A 12,223-nucleotide genomic window follows, 5' to 3' on the forward strand; every position below is an offset into this window, starting at 1 on the left:
AGCTGAGCAAATCCAGGGTTTCGATTGATGCACCCTGCACATTACCTCCCTTTTAACTGCTCCCTCTCACACACATGCACACACACATGCACTGTGGTCATCCATCAAAGCAGCGAGTGTTGTTTCTTCCCCCCACACGTCTCATACACACAGGTATAAATCACAGCGGCTGATTTCTGGGGCCAGGGTTTAAATAATTAAAGAGCTTTAATTTATCAGGATTTAGCACCCCCTAACAGTAGGGCTGACAAAAGAGAATGAGAGATATATTGAGAAAGGGAAAAAAAGGTCATTGTACATGAGAAACACATACAAAATTATTACACATTTTACTGGAGAGGAGAAATGAACATCTATAGGGCTAAGTGGCACCAAAGACTACGTGAAAAAGGCATTACGGTTCTGCTCTAGAGCTACTTGATCTGGGTGTATTGAGTTTTATTTACCTGTTGGTAGAAGACAAATGCAACTGTGTGTGAGGACTTGCACCACTGTATATATGTTTGATTTGTGACAATTACAAGTCATTGGAAAACAATAACAGACAATGCACATTTTAAGACTTAAAAATGAAAAACATCAAGCATAGTCAAACTGAATTGTCTTGTTACTTCACATGCTGTCAGCAAATAATAACTGTGGATTTTTTCCCCCCAGAACTGTTGGCAGTGATGTTAAGAGGTATGAACGCCAGCAAAACAAACTGGATTTTTTTCTTTTTGTGTGTGTGATGAAGCATCCAAGACACTGGGGTATGAAAAACACACTACAGTAAGTCACATTTAAAAAATCTTAAGTAATGTCACAAACTGTCAAAAAGCAAAGTTATGGTCACTCAGTTTAAACTATAACAAATAACCCCACTAAAACCTCTAAAGATCAGTGACATTTTTTTATGCTGCATATAAAAAACTAAGCTGGAGAACAACACATTGAGTAAAGCACATTTATAGAATGAAATCTGTGTTGAATTATGTCTTGCGACGGCGCCACGAGGCTGGTGAGGGCCATTGGCCGTCACAGAGAGCCACAGAACGGTGGAACTCTACTGCCCCCTTATGGCCATACACATGCAAAACAGAACAAATGAATGATAATCACAGAACTGACTGATTATGACACACTGATGGTCTCCTACTTGCATCTTTTGATTAGCCCTAAGAGTTTTGGAAGTCAGAAACAAGATCTACCAGCAGGCACAAAGACATAAGGGAGAAACATTACAATAAAGCAAACCGCCAACCTCTGGCTTTGTTTAACCCTCATATTATTTATTCTTTCCAGTAGATCTCTGAAAACAGGATGAACACACTCTCTCTCGCACAAACACCCAGAAACAGCTTAAAAAAGACAGAGCTTCCTTCTGCTAATAAACTCAAAAACAACCCCCCTCCCCCTCCTCTTTTGAGAGTAAACATGCAGAGTCACTCTTGAGTAGATTATTATATATTATTGTTAACATTACTTGACCACCCCACTGAGTGAAGTCTGTCATTTGCTGGCAATAGTTAGCCACCTAGTGGTCGAACCCTCTTATAACATCAAGTATTGACGACAGGGAAATTTAATTACAACTTTGGAAGTTTTTGGCTATATGACACCGTGTCATCAATGAACAAACAGCTTGTACAAACATAGTAAATATTCAACAAACTATCACGTCTACAGACTCAACTGGGGGGAAGATAAAGAGTTTATCACACCAGAAACACGTTATCACTCCTAAATCAGACAGTACAATATGCTTTTTTAACCATATTGCGTGATTTATTTTCTGAATAATTAACCTATAGATCCATAGTAACAATACCAGTCCCTGTGAAACTGATTACCCACAGTAATACAGTACCACCATCCTCATGATAGATGAATGATGTTACAGTGTGTTGTTCTGTCTTCTGAAGACTTCACATCACCATCTCCCCTCACTTCACTGGATTCTTCCTCTGGTGGATTGTTCTTCACACTTTAGTTGTCCAAAAGGGAGCGCTGTAGAGCCTCCTGGATCATTGTGTGCTCGTCTGTGGAGTAATCCTGCGAAGATGTCGACGTGACAGGAGAAGAAAACAGAACAAGTAAGTTAACTGATCATTGACATCACAAGAAAAAGAAACTCAAAATAGTGTTTAGGGCTTCAGCTTACAACAAAGGTATCATAGGAGAATGTGTGTCTGATCTTCAGGTGCTGGAAAAAGTCAGCACTCCTGTAGTTTGGGTCTCCCCAAGGCATTGAGGCACAGATGGGGCAAACCTGGGAAGATACATAGTGAAAGTCTAAATCATCAAAAAAACAAATGAAACTTAGCCAAATCCAAACAATGTGCAAAACCTTATATTTAAAAAATAATGACTCTTGAAGTCACAGTCTAGTGTGGATGTCCTACCACTTGTCGTGCGTCACGAGCATGCTGAGAAGTACAATGTTCAACCAGGCCGTCCTGATCGAGGTTCTGGCAGTTGCAGTATGGGCAGGTAAAGGTGAAGCGATTTGGTACTGGACTGTGGGAAAGAAACAGAAACAGGTAGAATTACCACCGTGCTGTTGTATGCCTCGACACACCAGTCAAGTTGTGTTGCCAATTCAGTATCTGACCAAGGTGTTTTTGCAGAACATTATGATGTCACAGTGAAGTTGACCTTTGACCTTTTGGATAAATAATGACATCATTGTATCCTATTAGACATTTCTGTCAAATTTTGTTGTTAATTAGCACATGAATTCTTGAGTTTTGGCTAAAAACATGTTTTGTGAGGTCACAGCGACCTTGACCTTTGATGTTCGACCACCAAATTCAAATCAGTTTATTGGAGAGTCCAAGTGGACATTTGTGCCAAATATGGCCCAATCCCAATTCCTATCTTAACCCTCAATCTTAACCCTCAGTCTCAAAAATCTGCACTCCCGCGAAGTGCTAGTGCTGTCCCGATTCTCAGAGTGTTGAGTTGAGGGTCAAGAATAAGGGCTGTATGTCCCTCACTTTTAAGATTTTTCAGGACCACCCTTTGTAGTGAGTTCTGTCCAAGAATCCTTTGCGTATCATCCTCCGAGCCCAGCTGAACCTGGCCGAGTACAGACGATTCAGTCAATGCAAGATGGCGGCGACAAGCGTAAGGAGTTAGTTAGTTAGTAAGTTATCAATGTGAGTATTTTCCTCGTTAATAGTTCTTTTAAAATTATGATAACCATTGCATTATCTGAGTTTAACGTCATTTTATGGACTACAGACCTCTTTGTAGCATAACACACATATTCTTTGGGCTAGCTAACGAAGCTGGCGCGGGCGCTTGCCCCTGCACGTAACCCCGGTTCTCTGATAACCGAGTATGCTGTCATTCAGTTACAAAAAGTCATTTTTCTCAGTGATAATGTAGTTGTTAAGTTGTTTTGATATACGTTGTGAAATGTTTGCATTGACATTTTTGTAAGATAACCGGACGGTGTCATCTCCTGTAGCCGTAGACTCTGCAGCTGGTAACGTTACAGCTGCAGGTTAGCGTTACTGATCGTATTATCTGGTGACTTTCCGCTGAATAAGTTACGTCGGTTGTTGTGGTACAGGTTATTTAGTTGAATATCAATTTATAACCCAAAGAGTGAAACATTAACATGGATGAAAGTCACCAGATAACACTTGCGTGACTGTGTAAACAGCCTCACCAGTTCTGCTGGATGTTGACTATAGTATTCATTGTGATAATACTTGCAGTACTGCATGAAACTAAACTAATAACTTAACGAATATCTGACAGGTAGCCCAAAAAAAATAAAAATAAAAGAAAGTAATGTTGTTATCTCGGTTCCATTTCAGGGCCACCAGACAAAACACAAGCCCTGATTCATTTCAGGGCCACCAGACAAAACACGAGCCCTGATTCATTTCAGGGCCACCAATGAAGACAAGTTTACAAAAAGCAAGCAGGCTCCAAAAAACTATGGGAGTGAGTAATTTGTAACTTGTGAACTGTTCATATTCATAACATAATTCTCAGTCACAACGGCAACTATTCCCCTAATGATCAAGCATTCTGTTTCAATATGAAATCAGCACAGCTGCAGATGACAGCAGATTGTTGTTTGGTAACTGTACATTTGTTTTGGAGCTGCCCCTATACTGTCACTTTTTGGAAAGATTTTGTCGAGTATATTCGTTGCAACATGTATGTTCTATTTTCACTACTGTACAAAGATGTGCTGTTTGGATTTTATGATGTCAGCATTTCAAAACAAAAACAATTCTATATCATTAATCTATCTATTATCTTAGCGAAATTCCATATTCATAAGAGAAAATTTTGTAACAGAAAACCCTTGTTCAAAATTTGTATGAATGAAATGCAGCAATACTTAGAAACCATCCAGCACTCCACAAACTCCAAAGTTATAAAGACTCTGAAAATATGTAAACAATTTAATGGTTTGAGCTGCTGAACTTTTTTATTTATTTATTTGTTTATTTTATTTCTCTTTCTTGTCTCTTAACCCCGGCATATTTGTTCTGTTCATGTCTGTCACTGCTTGTTTTGTACAAGAATTGAAATAAAGTGTTGGGGAAAAAAAATCGTTGCGTCTTTTTATTGACGACTACTGATGATGATGTATATTTCTTCTTCTTTGAATTGACAGCGTGGACGGAGTTTTGGCATATTGCTGCCCCCGACAGTCTTAAGACGTATTTGCCTTTGAGGGGTCTCCCATTTTAAAGTCACAAGATAGCCCTTAACACTTGGTTTTGAGGGCTAGTGAAATTGAGGGTTGAGCTTGAGAATTAAGATTGAGGGTTAAAATAGGAATTGGGATTGGGCGTTCTTGAGATATCACGTTCACATGAATGAGACGGACACAAGGTCAAAGGGGCATTGACCTTTGATCTATGACCACCAAATTTTAATCACTTCATCGTTGGGTCCCAGTGGATGTTTGTGCCAAATTTTAAGAAATTCTGAAATGGTGTTCTTAAAATATCGCGTTCATGAGAATGAGACGAACTCAAGGTCACAGTGGCCTTGACCTTAGACCAGCAAAATTAGTTCATCCTTGAGTCAAAATGGACAAATTTAAGATATTACATCCACAAGAATGGGACATATTTAAAGATGTACAACCGACGGACAACCCAAAAAAATCATGCCTCTAGCCACGGCTTTCACCAGAGTGGAGACATAATAAAATATTTTATACTACTGCCTCGGTGTTTAAACGCAGAGATTTGTTTTTCTTTGCTATCAACACTGACGTGATATGAGAGAAGATTTCAGCTAAAGTAATAGTTGTCTTTTTCTGGTTTTTAAGGCTGCCATTTTCTTTATTAAACCAGCTGTTCTACCTGGCCACTACCTGATTAGTCAACATATCCACAGATAACTGTTTATCAAACATTTCTTGTTTGTGATTATCCCCAAAAAAGCACAAATTAGTCACCACCAAATTGTAACATTACTACGGCTGCCCCCTGAAAGTCAAAAATTCGAATCAGCAGTAGGAGACCCCCTAACGCCAGGGCCACACTGCCCGCGGAAGCGCAGCACACCGAAATTCTCGCGCGCGCCGGAGCACCTCCGTTCACATCAGACGTGCATTCGACAAGCGATTCTGCTCCCAGCTCTTGTTTTTCACTGCCTGGCTTGTCAGATTCGCTTGCGGCTCGCGCAGAAAATAGATCAGACGCCGAACTGATCGCTGCAAATCGTGAGCCTGCCGCGGAGCTTCCCGGCGCGGCGCGGCCAGTGTGGACGACACAGTTGGTTAACATGGGCGCCGAAAGGAAACTGCCTTCTCTTCTCGGCGCTTCGAGGCTATTCGCGGCGCTTCCGCAGGCAGTGTGGCCCTGGCGTTAGTTGACTGAGATTCTTCAAGTTGAGAAGTAGTGTTTTCTTTTTCTTTACTTTGGAAGTTCTGATCCTCAGATTTAGCTGCAGAATGAAAGCCCCTCACATTCACGCTGCTCCCAGGTACAGGCAGCTGCAGACCCAGACCCAGGGTGAGCCTGAGAGAAATAGAAGCAGCTGCTTGGTGGTAGCCTCCTTATCTTGTACCTTCTGCTTATAAGTGGTAAATTTATAGCAAACAGTGACTAAATATGATGCAGACTCTGGCTTTTGTTTGACAACTACTGTAGACAAAGAATGTTGTTGCACATTGCCTATCCGTCGAAAGTCTAGTTGGCACACATTAGCTTGGAGGGTTAACTTGAATTGTGTACTATATTATGTGAACATCATCTTCACCCTGTCATCCTGTCGAGCTGTGTTAAAAGTCTTAAACTCTGTATGGAAAAAAGGAAACAGTCTAATATTTATTTTGAACTTCCAAATCTGACTTAACTGACACAGTTCTGAGTCGAGTGCAGCCTTAATTGTTTTGGCCAGTTTAACTTAAGGCAGCTGTAACAGTTCATTCACCATCACTGTACATGCAAGTGTGTGTACAAAGGGATGTGTGATATGCTAAGACAACTGGCCAAACAAACCTAATCTCAAGCTATGCAGATGATTTAAATGGAGCATACAAAGTTGTTGTTAAACCAGTTTAAGGTTTGCACTTCCTTGGCCACATCAGACTGGATGGTAAGGTATTTCCAGTGGAGCTCTAATGTGAAAATCTCAACAGTGATGGTGGTGAAAACAACATTATGCTGCCCTATACAGATTCTACACTAAATGTAAACACAACACTTTTATTTTTGCTCCAATGTTTTTTACAGGTTTAAGTTGAAGATCCAACACTTTTTTTCATGTAATCAATAAGCCAGAAAATCCATCCACCTGACAGGTTTGGTAAATCAAGTTGCTGATTCAACAGCATCATTACTACACAGGTGCACCTTGGGATGGTCACAATAAAAGGCCACTCTAAAATGGGCAGATTGATCAAACAACATGATGCCACAGGTGTGGCGGGTTTTGAGAAAGTGTGCCATTGGCTTGCTGACTGCAGGAAGGTCCACCACAGCTGTTGAACTGGATACTCATTTAACTGCCATAAACTGTCTCCATAGTAATTTCTGTTAATTTGGCAGTAAATCCAACCGTCCTCCCAACCACAGACCACATGTATCCACACCAGCTCAGGAGCTCCACATCAAGCGTGTTCACCTGCGAGATCATGTGAGACCAGCAACCTGTATAGCTAATGCAGTAATAGGAATTTCTGCATAAATCGTCAGAAACTGTCTCAAGAATGCTCGTCTGCATGCTCGTCATCCTCACCGGATAGACCAGGGTCTTGAATTGACAACAGTTTGTCATCGTAACCTACTTGTGCAGTTGTGAGGCTGGTTGGATCTACTGCCAAATTCACAGACACAACACTGTAAACAACTTAATGGTTATGAAAAGAACATTCAGTTCATGGACAGCAACTCTGGCTGACATTCCTGCACACAGCATGCCAATAACACGCTCCCTAAAAACTTGGGACATCTGTGGCACTGTGTTGCACTGCACATTTTAAAGTAGCCTTTCATTGTGAACATCCCAGGGCACACCTGTGCAGTAATTCGTTCATTCATTTTCTGTAACCGCTCGCAGGGTTCCCGCTGACACTGGGCGAGAGGCAGGGTACACCCTGGACAGGTCACCAGACACATAGAGACAGACAACCATTCACACTCACATTCACACCTATGGCAAATTTAGAGTCACCAATTAACCTGCTTTGGACTGTGGGAGGAAGCTGGAGAACCTGTAGAAAACCCACACTGACACTGGGAGAACACGCAAACCCCGCACAGAAGGGCTCCCCCACCCTGGGTTCAAACCAGGAACCCTCTTGCTGTGAGACGACATTGCTAACAATCCACCACCATGCTGCTAACTGTGTAGTAATGATGCTGTTTAATCAGCATTTTGATATGCCACGCCTGTCAAGTGGATGGATTGTAAACTAAAAATAAAATGAGAAGTGCAAAATTAACACATATTTTAGCAAATTTACAACCAAAATTTGAGAGACAGATTTCTATTGAGTTCATAAAAAGTCTTAGATCTTAAACTTAAACCTGTGAAAAATGGAGAAACATTTTAAGTGTTGCTTTTACATGTTTGTTTAGTTCAGATAAAATTAAAACAGTTAAGACCTATGATGTAAAATACAAGAATTTTCCTTTAAAGTTTTCAGTCTTACAACACAATGCTTCATTGCATTTTTTTTTTATAGATGTGCTACAGTTATAGAACACTGCGGCTGTCAGTGATGGCATGAAATCTCTCTTTACTGCTCACTACAGTGTTATCTATTTATATGTCTTTATTATCTTCTTTATTATGTCGGTAACAGTGATGCATGGGTCGAACTAATCTGCAGGTTCAGTGATTTGGGTAGGGTTGTGAGTAAAAACTTGCGGGTTTTGCGCGGGCAGCTCATTAAGTGACAAAGCAGATTTCTGAGTACGTCATTAATAACTTACAGAAACACTGTGCAATAGTCCACCTTCCACCTGCTCTTTCTCAGACAGGAAGCAGCTTTAACATCACTGCTGCTGTGCCCAGGCTTTCCAGTAAACTGTTTTTCATCAGGAAAATCTGTTGAAATCCAACATTTAAATCTCTCCGGTCATAATGTCTGGTAAAAATATTTCCCTCTGAGAATATGTAGGCTTAATACCGTGTCTTTACAGCAACCAAGCACCTCTCTGTCCACTCTGAATGTGTTAAATATGGACTTCTGTTAGATCAAATACACAAGGTGCTGTACCTATCAGCTGTGCTCTCATGTAAACAAACCACAATGGGTGTCAGCTGTGCGCTCAAGCTCATACTTATACAATACCACTCCAAAGACGGGTAAGTACTTACTATCTTCCTATGTTTTTATTGTGATATTCACAGGAAATGACTAAATAAATCCAACAGCAAATAGGCTGTTATTGGCAATGGTCATTTACCAGACACTTTCAGCTCCAGTTTGCAGGTCAGGTTCAGGTCATTCATTAATGCATGTGTTTGGTGTAAGAGCAGGGCGGATTGGCTCTCAAAACGGGCTGAGTTGGTGAGGGTTTTAAAAAACCCTGACCCACACATCACTAGTGAGTAACAATGAATGAGTGTGTGATTTCAGACACTATTGCCCTCTATCTCACCTGATGATGGCAGGCTGGCTCTGGGCAGTGGTCCTCACTCCCTCCTCGATGTATTCCTGGTATTTTGAGCAGGCAGCTGTGTGGCTTCTCATCTGAGAAAGGCCAACCTGAATAGTGAGATAACACACATCAGTAAATGCTAGTGCACAACCACAATTATATAACTGGTCTGAAAAATTTAAAATTTCAATTCTGCTGTAGTCTCAACATAAAGTCTGAAGTCTAGACTCAGTGTCAGATTAAGTTTGTGCATATGTAGTTATGATATGATACTGTAGTGATCTGTCTGAACCAGAGGTGTCAAACTCATTTTTGTTCAAGGGCCACATACAGCTCAATGTGATCTCAAGTGGGCCGGCCCACATGCCCACAGCATGATAACCTATAAATATCAACCCCTTCAAATTTTTCTGTCACTCTGAAAACGTTCATCCATTTACCAAACACAGAAGAAAGATAAATTTTGTGCAAATTCATCAGTATGTCTCAGCTTTTCCACATTCAGTCCGACCACTACTCACTTTCATTACATGCAAGAAGAAGCAGTTTAAGTCATCACCTGCCTTACAAACCATTTACAATCTGAAGTTTTGTCAGAGCCTCAGCAGCAGGGTTCCACTAATATTGTTCTAAGATAGACGTCTGATCCAGACTCTTGTACTGAAGCTGCTGGTTGACAATATTTTGCACAATGTTCAATATCTTTAAATATGACCATAGAAAGGATGTATTGTTATTTCAGAGAGCTGAATTCTGGTCAGAGTAGAAAGCCTCTGAGGCAGCATTTTACATGGAGTATCTGCTCATCGTTTAAGCAGCTCCTGAAACCTCTCAGCCTTCACATGTACATCAACATTAGGTATGCAAAGTCATCTAGAGAGCTGGATTGGACCCTTTGGCGGGCTAGTTCCGGCCCCCGTTCTGGCCGTATGTTTGACACCCTTGAGGCCTGTACTACGAAGCAGGCATTGAAGTTAGCGAGGTAACTTCAGGGTTATTTCTGGTTTTCAGTACTAAAAAGCTGGTTCCGTGGCAACTTGAGGAGCTCCGGAGTAGGTTAACTTCAGAGTATCGGATCACAGGCTGTCAACATCCTGACCTCTGACCAGTCAGAGCACTGACGAGTGCGTGAGAGTATCCGTGAACGAAAGTCCGGAGCAACAGCTAAAGAAGAGGAGCCTGTATGCTGTTAAAGGTCAGTAGAATCACTTCATTGTTTCAGGGCTCTGTTTCCACTGGTTTTAAAACAGAGCTTTCAACGAACAGTGAGATTGTTTACACACAAGAACACATGGTTTTAGCACTATTTGAAATTATGCAAAGTTTATTTTAGTCAGCAGTGACAGTGCTGCTACTTTTACACTCTGATTCCATCACTGCAGCTCAGAATAACACGAGACACCTACATGATGAGAACTAGGATACAAAAGATAATATTTTGTTAGTAAAATAATCCACACACTGTTAATCGGCTCCCGTTATTATAAATGCCACATTTCAGTCAGATAGACCTCATCAGTCATTAACTACTTTTTCATCTTTTACTTCAGTAGCAATCTGGCATCACTTTAAAGTATTTTATGTGACATATTCAGAGTAGTTTCATCATCATCCAACTAAATAGCAAAAAATACTCTGTACTAATGTCACATAGACCCATAGCTCAGTGATACCTGCACATAATGTAAGTCTCAGATGACGGTGAATTTCTGGATAGTGTTTTTAATGTTTCTAGATTTTCCATTTTAAGATTACAGACTGTTGTTTACATCCCACGCCACTGATATTTTACTGTCTCAGAGTGGTAGATACTTTCAGTACTGTTTCATCTCATATGATATCAAGAAGCTTACTTTGTGGTTCTCATGATGTTGCTCATAATTAAAACCCCCGCCTCTTTCACACGAACGCGCTTGTGGCCTGATAGGAAAACAGAGTTGACTGAACTAGTTGATAACCAACTTTGTAGTACTTGTTAACCAGACAGCTAATGTTAGGGTTGATCAAACCAGATAATGAGAAGATATGCTGGGTAAGTTGAACTGGCTTCGTCGTACAGGCCTCGGGTCTAAACCCTTGCATGCCTTATGTTAGCTTTTAAACTGTAATAAAACATACCTGCACTCCACATCCTTTGCAAGCAGCCACAGATGATTGGATGACGGCCTCAAGCTCGGCAGCTTTAGTCCAGTGGCCCAGCCCGGCCCTACATACAGCACAAACAGGCTTCTGTGGACGCAAACACTCCTGCAAACAACTCTGGCAGAACCTGAAAGAGATGGGTGAGGAAATGTAAAGGTACGGGAAACAAGAGACTGAAACTCTGATCAATCGTTATTTGGCCTCTGGTATCTAGAAGGAGAAGCTGTTTACACATGTTCATACTATTTATAGGCTGCCACCAAAATAAACTATCAAAAAACCAGATGCTGTCATTTGCCGGAAGATCCCTGTAAAGCCCCGAACTAGATCTTCCTGTAAATCCGATGGAAAGTCCCCACCTCAAGAGGGCGCAGGGACTTGTAGTCCTTTAAAGTGGTTATATGGGTCCAAGCAATGGATCTGTAAACTACAACTCCCAGGTGAGGCCGCCTCTTTGATGTAAACAAAACTGAAACTGATTTACCAAGCTGGCAATGGTTTTGCCGAATATCCAAGTAAGCAACAAAGAATTACACGGTCAAAACAACAGCAGGCACACGCGTGGTCGATGTTTTAGGACTCTGGTGGCACGACATGGTTAAAAACAAGCCTTTCCCCTCATTATTTTCACCCCGAACCGTTGCATCGCTGGTGGCAGACGTGGGTTGGGGGGTGAACGGTCGAAAAATAGGGCATAATACTCACGTATGGCCGCATTGTGTTGTGACGGGACTCTCGAAAATCTCGAGACAAACTGGACAAACGAATTCTGACACGTCGCCGCTCCCGTCAGAGACGTTTTTCTTCTGCTGTGCTGCACTAAGCCCTCCGAGCATCGCCATTTCTTTTCTTCACTGAGTCAGTCCCCCACCAACCGTCCTCGTAATGACGTCATCAGCTCCTGCGAGGGCGGAGTTATCTCAGAGCACAACACATGATAACATCTCCAAGTTATTGTATTAAAACTGAGGACAAACAATTTAATTTAAATTTGCAATTTTATT

The 12,223-nt window shown here is 41.3% G+C and overlaps 1 protein-coding gene across 1 annotated transcript; it reads right to left on the reverse strand.

Moving 5' to 3' along the window:
• Positions 1-183: 183 nt before the first annotated feature.
• rnf114 (ring finger protein 114) lies at positions 184-12,106 on the reverse strand. Its single transcript, XM_049582327.1, has 6 exons — positions 11,925-12,106; positions 11,196-11,346; positions 9,078-9,184; positions 2,385-2,499; positions 2,144-2,251; positions 184-2,034 (listed from the first exon to the last, which is right to left on the reverse strand). Exons 1-6 carry the CDS (start codon positions 12,059-12,061, stop codon positions 1,969-1,971), a joined length of 684 nt encoding a protein of 227 aa, XP_049438284.1. The 5' UTR covers positions 12,062-12,106; the 3' UTR covers positions 184-1,968.
• Between the last annotated feature and the right edge of the window lie 117 nt (positions 12,107-12,223).

The sequence above is a fragment of the Epinephelus fuscoguttatus genome, linkage group LG7, assembly GCF_011397635.1.
Source record: "Epinephelus fuscoguttatus linkage group LG7, E.fuscoguttatus.final_Chr_v1".
NCBI classification, from domain to species: domain Eukaryota; kingdom Metazoa; phylum Chordata; class Actinopteri; order Perciformes; family Serranidae; genus Epinephelus; species Epinephelus fuscoguttatus.